This window comes from Pimephales promelas, chromosome 20 (genome assembly GCF_988280905.1).
Source record: "Pimephales promelas chromosome 20, fPimPro1.hap1.1, whole genome shotgun sequence".
Taxonomy (NCBI): Eukaryota; Metazoa; Chordata; class Actinopteri; order Cypriniformes; family Leuciscidae; genus Pimephales; species Pimephales promelas.
The window spans coordinates 11,692,925-11,713,913 of NC_142788.1; the positions used below are offsets into that span (position 1 = coordinate 11,692,925).

At 38.4% G+C, this 20,989-nt stretch overlaps 1 protein-coding gene across 4 annotated transcripts in view; it reads left to right on the plus strand.

The window, feature by feature from the left end:
• The window catches only part of cacnb3a (calcium voltage-gated channel auxiliary subunit beta 3a), a 45,223-nt gene extending 24,766 nt beyond the window's left edge, over window positions 1-20,457 (plus strand). Inside the window, exons 3-15 of one of the 4 annotated variants that reach the window (XM_039684439.2) lie at window positions 451-570; window positions 1,491-1,613; window positions 1,718-1,836; window positions 3,180-3,253; window positions 3,572-3,591; window positions 5,816-5,896; window positions 5,972-6,030; window positions 7,178-7,263; window positions 7,522-7,673; window positions 8,577-8,672; window positions 11,727-11,897; window positions 12,926-12,972; window positions 17,147-17,235. In XM_039684439.2, coding sequence (XP_039540373.1) covers window positions 451-570; window positions 1,491-1,613; window positions 1,718-1,836; window positions 3,180-3,253; window positions 3,572-3,591; window positions 5,816-5,896; window positions 5,972-6,030; window positions 7,178-7,263; window positions 7,522-7,673; window positions 8,577-8,672; window positions 11,727-11,897; window positions 12,926-12,955 — 1,131 coding nt within the window. In that variant the 3' untranslated portion in view covers window positions 12,956-12,972; window positions 17,147-17,235. Of the gene's footprint in view, window positions 1-450; window positions 571-1,490; window positions 1,614-1,717; window positions 1,837-3,179; window positions 3,260-3,571; window positions 3,592-5,815; window positions 5,897-5,971; window positions 6,031-7,177; window positions 7,264-7,521; window positions 7,674-8,576; window positions 8,673-11,726; window positions 11,898-12,925; window positions 12,973-17,146 lie in introns of all 4 variants that reach the window. The other 3 variants (XM_039684434.2, XM_039684435.2, XM_039684437.2) reach the window with 3 other exon arrangements.
• The last annotated feature ends 532 nt before the right edge of the window (window positions 20,458-20,989 follow it).

Here is a 20,989-nt window from a genome sequence, read left to right on the forward strand (position 1 = left end):
TGATTGGATTCTTCCCCTCATGCACACTATATAAATGCACACTATATAGCCAAATTGTAAGATTGTTAGAGTTATTTTATTGTTTGTTCATATAAAATCATATAATTTTTGTTTTTGAAGTACAACATAAATAAGAGCACTTTAGGCAAATATATGCATCACACATATAAAGTAAAACACATACTTTGCATGTCATATACGTATACTGTTTAACTTTCAATATAAAGGCCTATTGTTAACTGTTTGAAGACCTATTATAAAGTCTATTTCATGCGTCACTTCTTCATAAACCTCTAGCTATCTGCCTTACTGTATAGCTGCATGTGTTGTGGTGATCAATGAGAGTGTTTTGACTAGCTAAGCTATGTTTACACTACAGTTATTGTACTTTTTGAATATTCTATTACGCCAAACAACATTCTTGGTTTCCCCTTATTCCCCGTCCTGCAGGGTTCAGCCGATTCGTACACGAGCAGACCTTCGGATTCCGACCTGTCAGCGGAGGAGGACCGCGAGGCGTATCGGCGTGAAGCCGAACGCCAGGCCCAGCTGCAGCTCGAGAGAGCCAAGGTTCTGCGCTTTTACTATTTCTTTGCACAATATTAGCGACAAAGTGTCCATCTACACGTAGCTTAGTGACATGAATGTGTTGGGACAGGGCATCATCTGTACAGATTAGATCAAGAAACAACATTTTCTTAGCATTTAGATCAATATTGTACACTTTAAATTCATTATTTCTTGATATTCGCTTATGTTGAAGTTCTTATTGCTGCAGACAATGTGTCTGCTGACCTTAAATAAAATGCAAATGTGTATGCAAACGGGACCTTTTACTTTATCTTACAACATTGTGTCCCAAATTGTACAAAAAAAAAATACTACTAATGGTTCACTTTCATGCAAATTTTCTATAAATTCAATCAAATGCTTCACCGTTCTATTCAATTACTGTGTATTTGAATGTACACTAATCACTGCTAAGCATTATACAATGTAATGTCACTTACTATTTTAATTATTTTTAGGGCTTTCAAACGATTAATCGTGATTAATCGCATTCAAAATAAAAGTTTGTGTTAACATAATATATGTGGGTGCACTGTGTATAATTATTTTGTGTATATATTTTGTATATATATATATATATATATATATACACACACATGCATGTATATTTAAGAAAAAAATATTATTTATCTATAAAATAATATAAATTATATATAAATCTATACACAGTGTATACATCAAAATATTTCTTAAATATATACAAGAATGTCTGTGTATTTATATATATATATATATAAAATAATTATACACAGTGCACCCACATACAGTATATTATGTAAACAAACTTTTATTTTGGATGCGATTAATCATTTGACAGCCCTAATTATTTTGCATTATTTATATTAGATAATTATTTACTATGCAGTTATTGAGATAATCTAGCTTTTTATGAACATTATTAACATTGCTTTCTCTGGCAGTCCAAACCTGTAGCGTTCGCAGTGAAGACGAATGTGAATTATTGCGGGGCTCTAGATGAGGACTGTCCTGTTCAGGGTGCTGCCATAAACTTTGAAGCCAAAGACTTTCTGCACATTAAAGAGGTGAGATGCACCGTACAATACATGGAAAGATCAGGCGATTGGCTAACAATGCCCATAATGGGTCCTCGTAATAGTGCTGAGTGTGTGTTTTCCTTGTGTTGCAGAAGTACAATAATGACTGGTGGATCGGAAGGCTGGTGAAAGAGGGGGCCGACATCAGCTTCATACCCAGCCCCCTCCGACTGGAGGCCATGAGACTCAAACAGGAGCAAAAACAACAGAGGTCTCTTTCTGTGGTCTATGTATATTTCATTCAGATGTTGGAATACATTTAGATGCATAGAAACACAATGCGTTTTATATATAGGTAACACTTTTCAATAAGGACCCATGAGTTAAAGGGATGGTTCACCCAAAATCATTTACTCATTTACTCAAGTTGTTCCAAACTTGTATAAGTTTCTTTGTTATGTTAAGAAGATATTGTGAAGAATGTTGGGAAGCAGAGAGTTGACGGGCCCAATGTGGCCCCACGGCTGTTTGGTTATCTGCTATACTGTTATACATATTGATTGATTTGCATTATCATAATTCAGTCACTGTGTTTTCTTCTTCTTGAGAATGAGCTCCATATTCTCCTGTTAAATACTCTATGAGGCATAAAAGACTGATATGTCAAATATAATACTCAACAAAAACGTTCCCTTACTGTATTGTTGTTGTAAAAGTATGACTATGACAATAATACTGAATTTTGGTCTGAACCCTTATCCTCTCCTCCTGTACCTGTAACGAATCCTTCCCTCACAGCTCAGAATGACCCGAAGCCCTAAAATCACTTATAATTAATATTGTCCAGAAAGCTTATTTCATTTCATTCTTAGAATTATTTTTAATTTTTTAATTGAATTTTATTTAGTTTTTTTTTTAATCTCTAAATAACTCAATTTTTTCAATAATTGTAATATTTATATTGGATTAAAAAACACATTCGTCACATCCTTTCACTGAAATAATTTTTTATATAAATTCATAAATAATACATCCAATCCAATACATGCAAAAACTTGTTTAAACAGCTCAGAAAGTCTCACATTGTGTGTCTCTTGACCTCTTGAAAATTATATATAAAATGAAAAAAAAAAAATAAAAAAAAAATATATATATATATATATATATATATATATATATTCAGTTTTTTTTTCTTCAGTATGCCGTCAGGTATGTATTTAGACATTATAAAATGATTGTTTGTTAATGTTTTACCATTTTGAGTATTTTTAGATTTGTATATATACTAAAGTGTCAGATTTTATAATAATTCAAGTTAGTAAGGTAATTAGACAGCAGTGATGTGGACTGTTGGAATTTGTTACTATTTTTATTACAACCACATAAAATCCTATAATCGAAGTTCAAGTGTGACAAATCTCCCATGGTCTTGGACAACTCCGATGAACACAAAATTTTTCGAAATTAAAAGAAACTGAATGTCGGGTCAAAATGACCCGAGGAGAGGAAGCAATGAAGCTGACAATACTGGGATTGTCCAGATAGTTTACCAGCTCGGTGAAGGCATGTGGTATGATCATAGGCTGATGTTTTTGTTTTGTTTTTTCTCCACAGGAAAAGTGGTAACTCCTCCTCAAGCCTAGGCGACATGGTATCAGGAGGTTGGAGATCCACGCCGCCATCTGCAGGTGAGAGTGAGTATGACAGGGCCTGGGCGCCATGCTGCTTTGCAGGGGATGTTTGTGACTGGGAATGCTGCCCCAAATGAGCAAAATATCAGTAGGGCTGAAGATCAGTGAGTGTATTTATCTTTCCTTGCTTTTATTCTTATTATTTCCTCCTCTTCTTAACACATGACACATTCTGTCACAGGTTAAGCCTCTACTGTCAAATACAGTAGGATAACACCTGTAAAAGTTCAGAGTATGGTAATATAAAAAAAAAGGTCATTCTTATTCTACAATCTTCTGAATGCTGATTCTGATGTGTTTTCTCATTTCCAAAAGCCAAACAGAAGTTAAAGCAGGTAGGTGTGTTGATATGACTATGTGTTAGATATCTTATGATATTCTCTCCTTGTTGGTCAGACAGGTTGTAACGTATTTGAGCAAATCATTTAAAGGGATAGTTCATTTTGAAATTAATATTTGATATGTTTTAGCTTACCTCAAGGGCATCCAAGATGTAGGTGTCTTTGCTTCTACAGTATTTTCAATTTTGATATTTTTTAGGTCAAACCGTTTGTTTATCAGTCATATAATGGAGGTCTATGGTCACCACCTCAAAGAGCATGCACAGAGAAGTCCAAATTAAACATGATTTAATGACTCGTAAATGTAAGTACAGATTGATGGTCTAACGCCGCCTTCACACTGGCAGTTGAAATCAGCTCCGTAATACGCAATACGTTCCCAACGGACGTCGTACTACACAGTGAAAAGCGTCGGACGCGGGTAGAACAAAAATGGCGGAGAGATTAAAGTTTGATTCTGTCAGTTCTGTATGATCTCTCTGGTGAGGGTTATGCTGCGTGAGGAGGACGTTGACATGTCAGGTCGGCTAAAAAATGTGATATAGTGGTCAATAGTTCAATGTCTACCTTCAATACTTAATTGTACTACTTAATTGTATTAACTGCCCTTATAAACATTAGAAAGTCATGAAAATAAAAAATGACATCACAACTTATCGTTATAAAATCAATATTTATTTTATTAAAAGTTAATAATTCAGGTTTGTTTATCAGTACCATAGCAACGGTCAACTTCCGCTGGAATTGTCGGATAGGAACCATCCGTAGCTTTTCGCAGGAGTTCAAATTTTTGAACGCATGCGGATGACCAACGGACACGATTTTCTTCGCACCGCACTCGGTCGGACCCGTTTCGGACCCATTCGCATGCGGTCTGCGAATCTCCATAGGAAATGAATGACTTCCGGTCGTTTCGCAGCCGCATCGGAGCTGATTTCAACTGCCAGTGTGAAGGCGGCGTAAGACACGAAACGAGCGGTTTGTGTGATAAAACGAACAGTATTTATATCGTTTTTACCTCTTGTAACCACAGCCACGTCCAATTGATCTGAAGGCACGGGGTGGGGGTGGTTCGTTCTGCGCAAGCGCCGGAAGTCCTCTCTTACGCGGTTGCAGAAAAAAATCAACATTGTCTGTTGATGTATCGAAATTGTCTCTTCCATTGCAATTTCCTGTACTGTATATCTAAATATGTTTAGATCTTCACAGTTAAGGGCAACACTTCTGAAATCTCTGTGTAAATTGTAAAATGAGTGACGTACACGCACCCTCAGAGTACTTGGACGTGACTGTGATTAGAAGAGGTAAAAATGATATAAATACTGTTTGTTTTCTCACACAAACCGCTCGTTTCGTGTCTTAGGCCATCAATGTGTACTTACATTTACGAGTCATTAAATCATGTTTAATTTGGACTTCTCTGTGCATGCTCTTTGAGGTGGTGACCATAGACCTCCATTATATGACTGACAGACTAGAACGGTTTGACCTAAAAATATCAAAATTAAAAATATTGTGGAAATAAAGACACCTACATCTTGGATGCCCTTGAGGTAAGCTAAAACATATCAAAAATTAATTTCAAAGTGAACTATCCCTTTAATGAGATACTTCTAGAAAGCCCATTATATTGCTGCCAAAAACACACAAAATGGCCAAAAATACACTACACTACTCTTCAAAATTTTGGAATGTTCTGTTTTATGCTCACCAAAGCTGTCACATGACGAAACATGTCTGATTGTATTGTTATCAATGTAAAAAAAAAATGAATCAAAAAGAATGAATCAATTTAGTGTATCCTTGCTGAATAAAAATATTAATGTCTTTTAAAAAATAATCTTATACTGACCCCAAAATTTTGAATGGTATTGTCTGCCGAATTTAGTAAATGAACTTTTCACTTTATTTTACAGTGTCCTTGTGTAGTTATTGTAGTAATAACCCTAAACCAAACCCCAATCCTAACCCTATAGTAAGTACATGTGTAATTACATTGTAGCACAGAATTATTTCTATGACAGTACTAGATTGTAAACTGTAGGAAAAGTATCTTGACAACGTTTCATGAATCTCAGAAAATGTATATGTTTGTATGTACCAAGATTGTTACCAGTCTGTGCTGACATTAAGGATGCTGCTTTAAATCCGGTTTGTCCTGGTTGTAGTAGATGCTATGGTTCTGTGTGACGGTGCCGTTCTTGTCTTTCTCAATTAGACTGAAGTCATTCCTCCGTACGATGTGGTGCCGTCCATGAGGCCTGTGGTTCTGGTTGGGCCTTCACTGAAGGGCTATGAGGTGAGCGCTAGACTTCACACAACCCTCTGAATTTGTTTTGAAATGTGTTGTCTCATGTGTCGTGTCTGTCGACAGGTGACAGATATGATGCAGAAAGCTCTGTTTGACTTTCTCAAACATCGCTTTGATGGACGGTGAGCTGGCACATTTCTCGATTGTATATGTATTAGATATACACTACCGGTAAAAACTTTGGAATAATTATGATTTTAAATGTTTTATGTTTCTTTTAAAGAAGACTCTTCTGCTCACCAAGGCTGCATTTATTCGATCAAAAATACAGTAAAAACAGTAACAGTGAAATACTATTACGAATTTAAATAATTTTATTTTTAATTGAATATGTTTTAAAAATGTCATTTATTCCTGTGATGAATTTTCAGCATCATTACTCCAGTCTTCAGTGTCACATGATCCTTCAGAAATCATTCTAATATGATGATTTGATACATTTTTATTAGGGTCGTCAAACGATAAATTGCGATTAATCGCATCCAAAATAAAAATTTGTGTTTTTTTCTTAAATATATACAAGCATGTGTGTGTGTGTATATATATATATATACACACACACACACACACACACACACACAGTGCACCAAAATATATTATGTAAACACAAACTTTTATTTTGGATGCGATTAATCGTGATTAATCGTTTGACAGCCCTAATTTTTATCAATTATTATGGGTACTCAGTTATTGATAATGGTACTTATTATTAATTATAAATGTGGAAAACTGTAATATTTTTGTGGAATATTTTCATTCAGGATTCTTCAATAAATAGTAAGTTCAAAACAATAGCATTTATTTGAAAAAGAAATGTTTTGTAACATAAATGTCTTTTGATCAGTTCATTCTAAATATTATTTTAGAGACTTTTGAATGGTAGTGTGTCACAGTGTTTTCAATGTTGATAATAATAAGGAATATTTAACAATATTAATGTTTTACTGATCAAATAAATGTAAGTTTGATGAGCATAAGACACTTCTTTCATAAACATTAACAAAATCTTAATTCAGTGTATGTGTATGCATAATCGTCGTTTACTCACACTTATGTCTGGCTCCAAAAAACATTCATAAAAGTAGTCTATACAACTCATGCGATTATATTTCATGTCTTCTAAAGCCATAAGCTTTGTACGAGGAACAGACCCAAATTTAAGTCATATAAAATAGAACTGGCACATCATCCTAAATTACTATGATTTTCAGTGACCTGCAATCTTTCTTTCGAAATAATTAAGTCACTAATTGATTGTTATGCTGACAGGATTTCTATAACCCGGGTAACCGCTGACCTTTCTTTAGCCAAGAGACCGGTTTTCAACAAGAGACCTAACACACGGACCAGTTTGGGTGAGAACATCAACTCGCTGTACAACCAACAGAACTCAAAAATAAGATAACATCAGTTGCCTATTTTTGACCACAGTTGCTTTTTTAGTTTACAGTATCTAGCTGGTTAACAAAGTCTTGTCAAAATTGTGAGAATAGGTATTAAAAATGTTTAACCAGCAGACAAGATGTATATTGTTGAACTTTTTGAGCATTTTGTCGTTCTGTTTTCCTGGGGTTCATGTTTTGTGGGTGCTGTTTGTCTGTTTGTGCACCCAGCAGAGGTACAGAGTGAGATCGAAAGAATATTTGAGTTGGCCAAAACCCTTCAACTGGTGATTCTGGATGCGGACACCATTAACCATCCAACACAGCTAGCTAAAACCTCGCTAGCTCCCATTATAGTCTATGTCAAGGTCACATCTCCGAAAGTAAGTCTCATGATCACGGGTGCACTATTTCAAACGATTAATGAAAATATTCTCAAAAATATCTTCTGCTCTATTAAAGGAATAGTTCACTTTAAAAAAAAAAAAACTTTTGCTGATAATTTACTCACCCCCATGTCATCCAAGATGTTCATGTCTTTCTTACTTCAGTTGAAAAGAAATGAAGGTTTTTGATGAAAACGTTCCAGGATTTTCTCCATATAATGGACTTCAATGGGAACCAAACGGTTCAAGGTACAAAAGACAGTTTCAGTGCAAATTGCAACTGTTCAAAGGGCTTTAAACAATTCCAGACGATGAATAAGGGTCTGAACAAGCGAAACGATCGCTCATTAAAAAAAATAACAAAGTGTAAGTTTTATAAGCACAAATGGTCACCTTGCTCTGTTCTGTGATGCGCGTTCGTGACTCTCCTGTTCAAACTCGTTCATCAAAATGAACAAATCTTTTTTCGCGTCATTTGGTTCACTCAACGAACGTGTTGACTCTGGAAAAGATTTGTTTATTTTGATGTTCGAATAGGAGAGCAAGGCGACCATTTGAGATTATAAAACTTAAACTTTTTATTTTTATTTTTAAATAAGCGATCGTTTCTCTTGATAAGACCCTTATTTATCGTCTGGTGTCGTTTAAAGCCCTTTGAACAGTTTGCAGTTTGCACTGAAACTGTCTTTTGGACCTTGAACCGTTTGGTTCCCACTGAAGTCCATTATATGGAGAAAAATCCTAGAATGTTTTCATCAAAAATCTTCATTTTCGACTGAAGAAAGAAAGACATGGACATCTTGGATGACATGGGGGTGAGTAAATTATCAGCAAAAGTTTTTTTTTTAAAGTGAACTAATCCTTTAATAGAAAAATAGATAATTTTTTCTCTTTTGGCAGGTCCTACAGCGGTTGATAAAGTCGAGGGGTAAATCACAGAGCAAACACCTCAATGTTCAGATGATGGCTGCAGATAAACTGGTTCAGTGTCCCCCTGTAAGTTCTTGAAGTTTAAACACACACACGTACCCATAAACGTTTATAGAGCTGTTCAGAATACTGTAGATTCAACATTAGTGTTGTCAAGATCCACTAAACAAATATAATTGGATAGTTTTGTCTTTTTACAATACTTCCTTAAAAAAAGGAGTACTTAAAGGAGTAGTTCACTTTTAAAAAAAAACTTTTGCTGATAATTTACTCACCCCCACGTCATCCAAGATGTCCACGTCTTTCTTTCTTCAGTTGAAAAGAAATTAAGGTTTTTGTTGAAAACATTCCAGGATTTTTTCCATATAATAGACTTCAATGGGAACCAAAACGTTCAAGGTCCAAATGAGAGTTTCAGTGCAGCTTCAAAGGGCTTTAAACGACACCAGACGATGAATAAGGGTCATATGTAGGACCCTTCGAGTCATGACTCGAAAAAAGATTTGTTCATTTTGATGAACGAGTTCAAACAGGAGAGTCACGAACGCGCATCACAGAACAGATCAAATCGAGCATTTGTGCTTATAAAACGTAAACTTTTTTATTTATTTTTGAAATGATCGCTCGTTTCGCTAGATAAGACCCTTATTCATCGTCTGGTGTAGTTTAAAGCCCTTTGAAGCTGCACTGAAACTCTCATTTGGACCTTGAACCTTTTGGTTCCCACTGAAGTCCATTATATGGAGAAAATCCTGGAATGCTTTCACCAAAAAACTTTTCGACTGAAGAAAGAAAGACATGGACATCTTGGATGACATGGGGGTGAGTAAATTATCAGCAAAAGTTTTTTTAAAAGTGAACTACTCCTTTAAAGAGCTTGACTGCCATATTACTTGTGCCCTAGTGCTTGATGTAAACTCATGTAATGCATGTACAGCAGGGGTGTCCAATCTTGTGCTCCTTGAGGACCACTTTCCGCTCTAGTCCTAATTAAACACTGTTGAACCAGCTTATCAAGGTCTTCAAGATCACTTGAAACTCCCTGGCAGGTTTGATGGAGGTAAACTCAGCAGGAACAGGATTGAACACCCCTGATGGACAGCAATACACTTGTGTAGAATTTAAATCCATAAAGGGTGTAGAACATTTTTTTGAAAATTATTGTTATTTACTCTCCCTCATTTTGTTCCTAATACATATTACTTTCTTTCTTGTGTGGAAGATATTTTGAGAAACTGTACTGGTTGCTCCCTTCTGTGCAATTGCAATGAATTGGGACTGCAGCTTTAAGGAGCTGCTGTACAAGTATTATTCACAAATCTTTTTACAATGATCTTTGTCATGGTTGATCTGGTTCACAAAACACATTTTCAGTGGATAACATTTTCTGTAGGTTTCTCACCCAAAGCTATCGTTTGGTTTCAGAAAACTTGAAGTATCAGTGATGCGCGGGTTGATCCGAAATGAGCGGGTGCCTGCGGTCACCCGCGGTTACCCGCAGTTACGGGTCATCCAAAAATGTTTTTAATGATATTCGGGTCGCGGTCGGTCGGGTCGTTTGGAAAAAGATGCCAATTAAACATTTGTATTAATATAGTACTAGACACAATTTTTGATGAAATATACAGCCCTACACATTATTGGCTGAATAACTGGCACGAAGATAGCACACAAGCTCAGTCTAAACAGTTCGCGGAGTCGGTTCTATACTGGTGATTCGAGAACTGTCTCTGTGCGTTCGGTATGCGCAGTATCAGCTGCTCGTGCTCATCTCATCACCTCTCTCAACAGTGGCAACAACATGTCTCGGTTCAGTGAACTGTTGGAGTTACTGGAGTAAAATATAATTCAGGATATTGATTTACTTCGATTCGGAGGGACTGTCAGGCATGTCTGAAAGTGAGTAACTTCAGTAACTTGTGGATCAGCACTGACACAAGACGCGAACTCTTTCGAACGATTCAGTTCGGTTAGTGTACTGGTTCGACCGGTTCACTAAAAAGAGCCGGTTCAAAAGAACGATTCGTTCACGAACCGGCCAGTCTGCAGAGAGATGGAGGCGGCAAGAGAAAAGGTGAAGACTGGGGAGTGGAAGCTCCGCAAATACACAAATAGAAAGAGTAAAAGTGTGGGAGACATTTGCTGAAATAATGAAAGATGATGACCAAAGTGCTGGCTTTGCCTTTGTTAGGCCTGCGTCTTCTTGCGATGCTGTTGTTACACGTCTATGGCCCAATAACGCTCCGATGAGCATTTACTACTTTTAAAAAATGCGGTCAGGAAGCGGGTCGGGTACAATATTTTTTTACTTTTTTTGCGGTCCGAGTTGCGGGCGGATAGTTGAAAACGTCGGTCGGTTGCGGGTTGTTTATTGACCCGCGCATCACTGTGAAGTATAGCAGGACTTGTATGGTGCTTTTGCTTTTTGAAAGCTTGAAAGTACCCATTTATTGCAGTTGCATTGAAAAGAAAAACTAGTAGTTTTTGGGAAAAAACAAGGGTGGGTATATAAATAATGATCAAATTATTATTTTTGTATCTAACGATTCAAAATTACAAATGCATAAGGCTATTTATGTAATCAGATAATATTTGCATGCACTTTGCATTATTTTTGAGTGTAAATCACTTATATAACAAACTAAGTAATACAGGTTGGAATATACTGTATATATTAGATTTGATCAAATTAGATTTGTTTTTACTAAAACTGTCAATGGCTGATTTAGGATTGCAAGGATGAGAACTGCAGGTTTTCAGAGCATTTCATTTAGGGCACATCTGTCTGACTAAACATTGTATTAATTAGAAATGAAGGTAATTTTGTGTCTCACATTGTTAGTGAACTGGTTTAATTTCAAATGTTTGTTCTTCATTCTCACTTGATTGACTGCTCTTATTTAGACTGGCCTTGCTACAGTTCTAGTGATGCAAACGCTTGCTTTTCCAAACCACATTCTGACAAAAGTCATGTTGCATGTTGTTCCATAGAGCCATTATCCTACCTGTCGCTCAACGTCATCTCCCATCACCTGTCCACCATCATAAGATATTTTATATAATATCTTCTAATTTCATCCCCCGCATGTCATCTTCTCCTCCACCCTGTCTCCCCATCAGGAGATGTTTGATGTCATTTTGGACGAGAACCAGTTGGAGGACGCCTGTGAGCACCTCGCTGAATATCTGGAGGTTTACTGGCGTGCCACTCATCTGCCAGGCACCGCCCCTCTTAACCCCCTATTGGAGCAAAATCTGATGACCCCACCCTCGGCAATCTCCAGTCTTCAGGTGAGGTGTCTTTGTGTGGATAGGCCGAAACATTTAAAGAGTTTTATATTGGAGAAATATATGTTAGTTCGCAAGTGCCTTTGGCTCTCAAGATAATCAAAGCAGCTTTATAAGGTGGGATTGTGGAACTAGTGCAATGACATATCTAAGGAAACTTAAATCCCAGACAGCAACATCGTGCCGTCCCAGATCCGGTCCACATCTGGTACGTGTGGATTCCCATTGATCCAGTCGATCTGGGCCAACACTTTATTGCTGTCTGGGATGGCAAATCAAATTGTGACATTCACATTCGTCATAAATATTCAATACATCCTTCTATATTTAAAAAAAGCAGATGAATACACTCTTGAAAAGTTGTGTGTGTTTGCAGTCACATATGCATTGGCCTAGTTAGACCAGAGTATCATCATCGATCAGCCTGGAAAGTAGTCCAGAGACTGTGCTAAACATAATCATTGAGAATACAAATGCCATATGCATCAGCTTCGAGAAATATATCTAATATTTGTGATGTGTGGATTCAGGTCTGCATCCACCTTATTCAATATCCTAAGAAGTCAATTCAATTAAAATTATACAGCTGACCTCAAAAGTCAGGATGTTGCAGTTACACAGAAAATGGTTTTAGGTCACAGCTGATGTGGTGCATGGGACACAGTTTTAAAGGTAAAATGCTAAATAAAGGTTGGCACTAGAGTTTTGACTTTTCACTAGAGCCCCTGTAAATTCAAATTAGTGATGGCTATTTTCTGCTTTAATCATTTCACGCAAGCAATAATTGGCCAGTCCTACTTTGCATTTGACAAAACAGATCTGTAATTTAAAAAAAAAAGATTATAATTGCCATTTTTGACAACATAAGGTGGTCATAAAGTAAACGTTTGTCTGGTCTGTCTTTTCCTCCACTCCATATTTTCACTCTCTGTCCTTTAGTTGTCTTGGGTCCACAAAAACTTGTAATACTGACATGTTGTAAGTCTCAATCTGTCTGTTTTGTGTCTCATTCATGCCTGACATCTTTGCAGTTCTCTGAAACACAGGAATTAATTGAATGAACGCTTACAAACCTGCGGTGAGTAGGTGAGACAGTCAATCTGCCGTCCCCACTCTGACTGTAAATCAAACCCCATGCTCTTTACATCCTCCAATTCCTTTAAACCCTCCAAATGGAAATGGCCATCTGGTGTCCCCATTGGAAAACACTTAATTTGAAAAAATAAAATCATATATGCAAATATATGATTGTGTTATGCTGTTATGCCCATTTATAGTTTTTATGTTTTCAGTTGGGCAAAAGGTAGTAATTAGGCTGACCTTTAAATGCCTCAATGTTCAAGAAAACTCCAAAAGCACATTCAAATGTCCATTAAATCCACATTTAAATGTTCTTCTTGATATCTAATCAGTACATCTTATGGTGTAGGCAACATTTTTAAAGGTGTAGGCAGGTTTTCTAAAGGTGTGTGCAGCATTTATAAATTTGTAGCACATCTGTCCCTTATTTTTATTTGTAAGAACAGGCATGCCCATTTGTATATTGAATGTCTCTGGATTCTGCTTTTTTATTTTTAGCTGTACAAAACAGCTGATTATGCTGCTTGATATTGCAAAGTGGTATTTCTTACCATATAATATTAACTTATTTTTGTAATTGTAAACGCACTGTTTTTAGCACAAATAATTTTACCATGTACTGGTCTTTGTTATTCTTCAAGTTATTTATCCATAGCGACAAATGAAAAAGTCTTGGGCATTCTCAGAAAATAGTTTACTTTCGTGTTGCACAATATAAGTTGGATAATTAAAGAAGACATTTTAAAGCTATAATGTGTAGACATTTGTAAAGCTGTAGGTAGTGTATCCTAAGGTGAAGGCAACTTTTATAAAGCTATAGACAGTATTTGTAAAGGTGTAGGCGGTATTTGTAAGGTTGTATGCGGCGTGTCTCAAGGTGTGGGCAACGTTTCTAACATTTCTAAAGTTTAGAGCGCTTTTTCTAAAACTGCAGGCAGCATTTGTAAAGTTAAAAGCAATGTTTCTCAAAGTGTAGACGGTGTTTTAAAGGTGTAGATGGCATTTGTAAGGGTGAAGGTGGCATGTCTCAAGGTGTAGTCAACGTTTCTAGAAGTGTAGGCAGTATTTGTAAGGTTGTTAGCAGCATATCTCAAGGTGTGGGCAATGTTTCTAAAGCTGTAGAGAACATTTGTAAAAGTGTAGGCTGCATTTCTGAAGGTGTAGGCAGTGTTTTTAAGTTGAAGACATCAGTTGTAAGAGGTGGGTGGCGCATTTCAATATGTAGTCAACGCTTAAGGTCTAGGCAGCCTTTCTAAAGGTTTAGGCACCATTTGTAAAGGTGTAGGTAGCTTTTCTAAAGGCGTAGGCAGTGTTTCTAAAGGTGTATGCATCAATTGTAAAGGTGTAGGCAGCATTTGTAAAGGTGTAGGCAGCATTTGTAAAGTTGTAGGCAGCGTTTTTAAAGTTGTAGGCAGCATTTCTAATGGTGTAGGCATGTTTTGTAAAGGTGTAGGCAGCGTTTCTAAAGGTGTAGGCAGCATTTCTAAAGGTGTAGACAGTGTTTGTAAAGGTGTAGACAGTGTTTGTAAAGGTGTAGGCAACGTTTGTTAAGGTGTAGGCAACTTTTCTAAAGGTGTAGGCAGCATTTGTAAAGGTATAGGAAGCATTTGTAAAGGTGAAGACAGCATTTGTAAAGGTGTAGGCAGTGTTTGTAAAGGTGTAGGCAGCGTTTGTAAAGGTGTAGGCAGCGTTTGTAAAGGTGTAGGCAGCGTTTGTTAAGGTGTAGGCAACTTTTCTAAAGGTGTTGGCAGCATTTGTAAAGGTGTAGGCAGCATTTGTAAAAGTGTAGGCAGCATTTGTAAAGGTATAGGAAGCATTTGTAAAGGTGTTGGCAGCATTTGTAAAGGTGTAGGCAGCATTTGTAAAGGTGTAGGCAGCATTTGTAAAGGTGTAGGCAGCATTTGTAAAGGCGTAGGCAGCGTTTGTAAAGGCGTAGGCAGCGTTTGTAAAGGCGTAGGCAGCGTTTGTAAAGGCGTAGGCAGCGTTTGTAAAGGCGTAGGCAGCATTTGTAAAGGTGTAGGCAGCATTTGTAAAGGCGTAGGCAGCATTTGTACAGGTGTAGGCAGCATTTGTAAAGGTGTAGGCAGCATTTTTAAAGGTGTAGGCCGCATTTGTAAAGGTGTAGGCAGCGTTTGTAAAGGCGTAGGCAGCGTTTGTAAAGGCGTAGGCAGCGTTTGTAAAGGCGTAGGCAGCGTTTGTAAAGGCGTAGGCAGCGTTTGTAAAGGTGTAGGCAGCATTTGTAAAGGTGTAGGCAGCATTTGTAAAGGTGTAGACAGTGTTTGTAAAGGTGTAGACAGTGTTTGTAAAGGTGTAGGCAACGTTTGTTAAGGTGTAGGCAACTTTTCTAAAGGTGTAGGCAGCATTTGTAAAGGTATAGGAAGCATTTGTAAAGGTGAAGACAGCATTTGTAAAGGTGTAGGCAGTGTTTGTAAAGGTGTAGGCAGCGTTTGTAAAGGTGTAGGCAGCGTTTGTAAAGGTGTAGGCAGCGTTTGTAAAGGTGTAGGCAGCGTTTGTTAAGGTGTAGGCAACTTTTCTAAAGGTGTTGGCAGCATTTGTAAAGGTGTAGGCAGCATTTGTAAAAGTGTAGGCAGCATTTGTAAAGGTATAGGAAGCATTTGTAAAGGTGTTGGCAGCATTTGTAAAGGTGTAGGCAGCATTTGTAAAGGCGTAGGCAGCATTTGTAAAGGCGTAGGCAGCATTTGTAAAGGTGTAGGCAGCATTTGTAAAGGTGTAGGCAGCATTTGTAAAGGCGTAGGCAGCATTTGTAAAGGCGTAGGCAGCATTTGTAAAGGCGTAGGCACCATTTTTACAGGTGTAGGCAGCATTTGTAAAGGTGTAGGCAGCATTTTTAAAGGTGTAGGCAGCATTTGTAAAGGTGTAGGCAGCGTTTGTAAAGGCGTAGGCAGCGTTTGTAAAGGTGTAGGCAGCATTTGTAAAGGCGTAGGCAGCGTTTGTAAAGGCGTAGGCAGCGTTTGTAAAGGTGTAGGCAGCATTTGTAAAGGTGTAGGCAGCATTTGTAAAGGTGTAGGCAGTGTTTGTAAAGGTGTAGGCAGCATTTGTACAGGTGTAGGCAGCGTTTCTAAAGGCGTAGGCAGCGTTTGTAAAGGCGTAGGCAGCGTTTGTAAAGGTGTAGGCAGCATTTGTAAAGGTGTAGGCAGCATTTGTAAAGGTGTAGGCAGTGTTTGTAAAGGTGTAGGCAGCATTTGTAAAGGTGTAGGCAGCGTTTCTAAAGGTGTAGGCAGCGTTTGGAAAGGTGTAGACAGAGTTCCTATGGGTTGGAGGTTAGAAATGAACTGGATTAATTAAAAGGGAAGTAGTCACATGCTTTCTGGCACTTTCTAGAGGTCCATTTTTTTCCTTCAACTTTTTCTGTCAAATGATGTAAACTCCCATATGGCTGTGCAAACTTTCCATTAGACAAGGCTTACCTTTTCTTATGATTTCTATTGTGTGATGCACCTACCCCTCTACACGTTTGGCTTAATTTGCTTTCATCGGAGTGAGCTGCACACACAGTCATCTCAGACTGTTCTGTTTTTGCACCTTGCTGATTGATATTAACACTGTAGGCCCTCCATAAGATGAGTTCACAAAGCAGATACAGCTGCCTGTTTTCCTGCGTTATAAAGAAACACACTGATTTTATGACTTTGTAAAACAGGCTGTATCTGAGCACACAGACTGATGCTTTGTGAATGTGACAACCCTTCTAACTTCCCTTTGAATGCAACCTCCTCGTTTCTAAAACTAACCTGAGTCTTTTTTGCTCCAGAGGAAAATGCGTAGCAATCCATAATGCACAGCAGTTTGATCTCAGCTTTGTTCAGACTCCAATCAATTCAGCCTGAACAGCAAAAACACATCTGACAATCCCAATCCAAACTACATTCACAGATGATGACAGTTTGGACAGTTAGTCCTAAAGTCTGGATTTTAAAAGCAAGTCCAATTTGTGTTGCGTGCAGTGTGAACAAAGCCATAGTAACCAGTTAATTTATGTCATTGGTGAGACTTCTCCCCACCTTACTGCACATCACATGTTTCAATATTTGTGTTATTTTCTACGTGTATACCAATCTCCTAAACGAGTCGTTTTTCTTTGGAGTGAAACAGAAAGAGGAAACGTGACCTCAGTGTGGTTTAGAGTGGTCATCTTTCTCTTTCCGCCCCAGAACCAGCAGTTGTCGCCCGCCGGGGGTGGAGGGGGAGTGGAGGAGGAGGAGCAGGGGGAGCAGGACAGCCTCATGCCCTCCGACGAGGCCAGTGACTCTCGCTCCCTCCGCCGAGGCGGCTCTAGCTCCCTGCACCCCCCGGAGGACGAGGAAGAAGAGGAGGAGGAGGAAGAAGAGGAAGATGATTACGAACCCCAACGCCACTCTAACCCCTACCGGGACGTGTACCCGCCAAACCGTAACCAACCCGGTGGCATCAACAGCACTAACGGACACGAGTCACGGGACCGACTCCTGCAGCAGCGAGACTCGCAGGACGGACACAACCAACGGAACAACCGTCAGCGCGTGAGAGCCTGGCCGCGGGACAACTACTGACCGTCCACCTGCAGGAGTCCGGAAGAGAGGGTTGGGTCGTGAATCGGGGGGATGGGGATTGGTGAGGAAATGGAAACGCACAATGTGTGTGTATGTGTGTTGGTGGATGAAGCTGCCCATGATTGGCGAAAAATATCCCGTTGTCTAAGCTTATGTGGTCGTTATTTTTTGAGGCATTGCACTACATTTGCTTTTTAAAGACAGGGCAGCTTTTCTCCTTTAAGATCAAATGCATGTTCTTATCAAAACAATATTTGAGCTTCCTCTGGAAACCCTTACCCCACCCGAGTCCTATATTACTTTATTATTTTGCGTATTAATTATTTTGCGCACTCTCCCTTAACCCAATGAGCACAGAAAGCATTATGGGAAAAGGAAAAGCACTTTTATAGCATGGGATGTGAGTCACAATGAAAGATGTTGTAGCATTTTGTTGCATCTTACTTTTTTTTTTTTTTGCTAGTGCTCTTGTAAATGTGAAAATTACTCACTATTTTTTGGTTCATTGATTCCCTCTATCATGGAGCACTCTGTATGCACTCGTCTTATCAATATCAGTTGTTTATTGGTACATTATTCAGGCAACTGACATTTCATGGTCACGTTCATAGATGTAGCACACATTGGCGCTTGTACAAGCACCATGCAAATGTGGTATATGTAGGAAAGGGATTCAGGGTTACGCTCTGCTGTCGTAGAGTATAAATATTATTGGGACTATAGTCTGGGTTTGCACATGAGGTGAAATTTAACTCCAGAATGAAGAGAAGCAGTCGATCTTCCTGCATTTCCGTACTGCCGCATAAAGTAAGAACCTAATTAGGTCAGTGTCATCGGTTTCTTTTTCTGGGAAATGAGAAGGACTGAAAAACTGGATTTATTTTATCACCCATCAGTGCCCATACTCTGGCTTTTTTTTATAGAAGTACCATAGATGAAGCTCACCAGTTTTGGTGTCCGTTTTGAGATAGTCATGTTGTTCCTCTGCGACTTGACAGTTGAAAAGTTCAGGTCTAGATTCATACATTTTACCTTTTGACACATTTGCAAGTCATCAATTGGTTGACCTTATCAAAGACAGTTTATGGCCGTGTGTCCACCAAAGCGTTTTTCCACACGCCTGACGTATGTTTTCAATTGTTTTCAATGGGAGCGCCGCGTTTTTTAATCGCAATGAGCGTGTTTTTCACGCTGAAGCGCACAGCGTTTTTTACTGTTAGAAGAGTTGAAAAATGTTCAACTTTGGATAAAACGCAGCGCTCATCACTGTCACTTTATACCCAGCCGCAGTGTTGTAGTACTCGAGACTCGGACTCGTCTCGGACTTGGTCTCGAGACCATATTTTAATGGTCTTGGTCTTGTCATAGACTCGTGTCCATTTGGACTCGGAATTGACTCGTACTCGAACATTTTTTTTTAGTACTCGGAATTATTCCCGAGTCCACTCGAGTTCAATTAAAAATATTTTTCATGATTATTAATGTATGTTAATAAAATATTTCTTTAAATTGATTGACACGCCCAGTGATTGGTGATTTTCTAGTGCGCAACTGCGCATGACAAATTGTAATAAAATTACTTTTAACACCACCTACTATGTGGCGTTTTTACCCTAAACTGATCATATTTTTTAAACTCTAAGTAAATTCAGTAAAAAAAAAAAAAAAAAGGATTTCTCTAAGTAAATAAAAGTAAATTAGGTAATCAACCCTCACTGGTCTCGGTCTCGACTCGGACTCGACCGTCTCTGGTCTCGGACTCCACTCTCTATGGACTCGGTCTTGACTCGGACTCGACTCTCTCTGGTCTCGGTGTCGACTCGGACTCGAGTGAGGTGGTCTCGACTACAACACTGCCCAGCCGTCCAATCAGAGTGGAGGAGGGGCGGGACTAAACCACACTGACCAACTGTCACAACATTCTTTCTGTACAACGACATCGACCAGCAGCGCTAACCCCACAAAATGGATGAAAAATTATTTTTTAGTATGAAACAAATTATCTGCGAAATCAGTTTCAAGTAAACTGTGCTGCGGATATTCTGTATCATAGCAACGAAACGTCTCAACGGAAAAAACGCTGCGCTGACAAAACGCTCTCAAGCTAGGCGTCTTAAGCAGAGCGTCTAGCGTTTTCAGCTGGCTATACGCTTTGGTGGACGCACGGCCTGTGGACAAGAACCAATGATTGATGAGAAATCATAACACTCAAAATGGCGTCTCTCATTTAAAAGAGCCAATCAAAGGCCTCCTGATCTGTATTGTCTAGAATATGCATGCACATTAGCTAGACTAACATGATTTATAAAGCTAAAGGAGCTCAATTTTAATTTTTGTATCAGTGTTTTTAAGTGATTTTAACAATTGTTGAAAGGTTGGCAAAACGATATCCTCATTTAAGTAGGTAGGAGTTGTACTAGCATTACCAAAATGGCTGCCGAGTGAACTGCCTCAGAAGGTACCAAGAAGAATGTGATCTTCCTCAGTCCTCTGTTTCTCGCCACTCTTTCCTCCTCCTGGCTCTGGGCATCTACAAAAAGTGTGGTTACCACTAGTGGCCAGATTTAAAAACTGTGTCACATCTTGCTTTGACGACACATTGACTGCTTGCTAGTTTTATGACCTGGTCGGTGATTACATTAGCATATCAACCAGGTTGTGTTACGACCAAATCCAAGAAATCCCTTTTCTCATTATCATGACTCTAGACTCGGATGTTACCTGTAGCAGCTTAGGCTAAGGTTTATCCAGTGTAGGACAATTCAAACTGGCCTTAATACTTACCTGTATATCTATACCACTGCATGTCTCAAATACAACTATTTAGGACTATTTGCACATTAGGGTTGAAACAGGACTTTTAGAAAACTTTAAGTATATACAGTAAGAGTAGAAAAATCTACTCGTTTTTTTTTTGTTTGTTTCATTTAAAATCTGCAACAGAATATTAGTAACGCATCTAAGAATAGCTAGCGTGTATATATCGAATGAAATTTCACCAGATCCTGGGTATAATTCTTTAGAACGTTACTTCACTTTGTTTTTATGGATCTGTTTTGTTTTTAACAAATGTTGCGATGTTTACAAAGTCAGGATTGCTCTCACTCAGAGATTGTTGACGTGAGGCGCATTGAAATATATGTAACGTCAGTTGTTGTACGGTTATGTGAAGTCACATAAAGTTGCAGTACACTCGCATGTAGCGCTGTAGTTTTGTTTTGGGTCTTTCGCGAGAAAACGTACAATTAAAACGTCTAAATTAATGTATCTGTAAATCCTAATCCTTAAACCTTTCTGATTTAACGCATTGGTTTTACGAATAGGATGCGTATTAAAGTATGATTTCACGTAGACTACACAGTTATTTCCAAACATGCACAGAGACTTGAGTGAATGTATAGTTGCATGCCTTAACACCTCTTGTCCTCAGCACTAATGCATTGTCCTGCAGAGGTACGTTGCTAA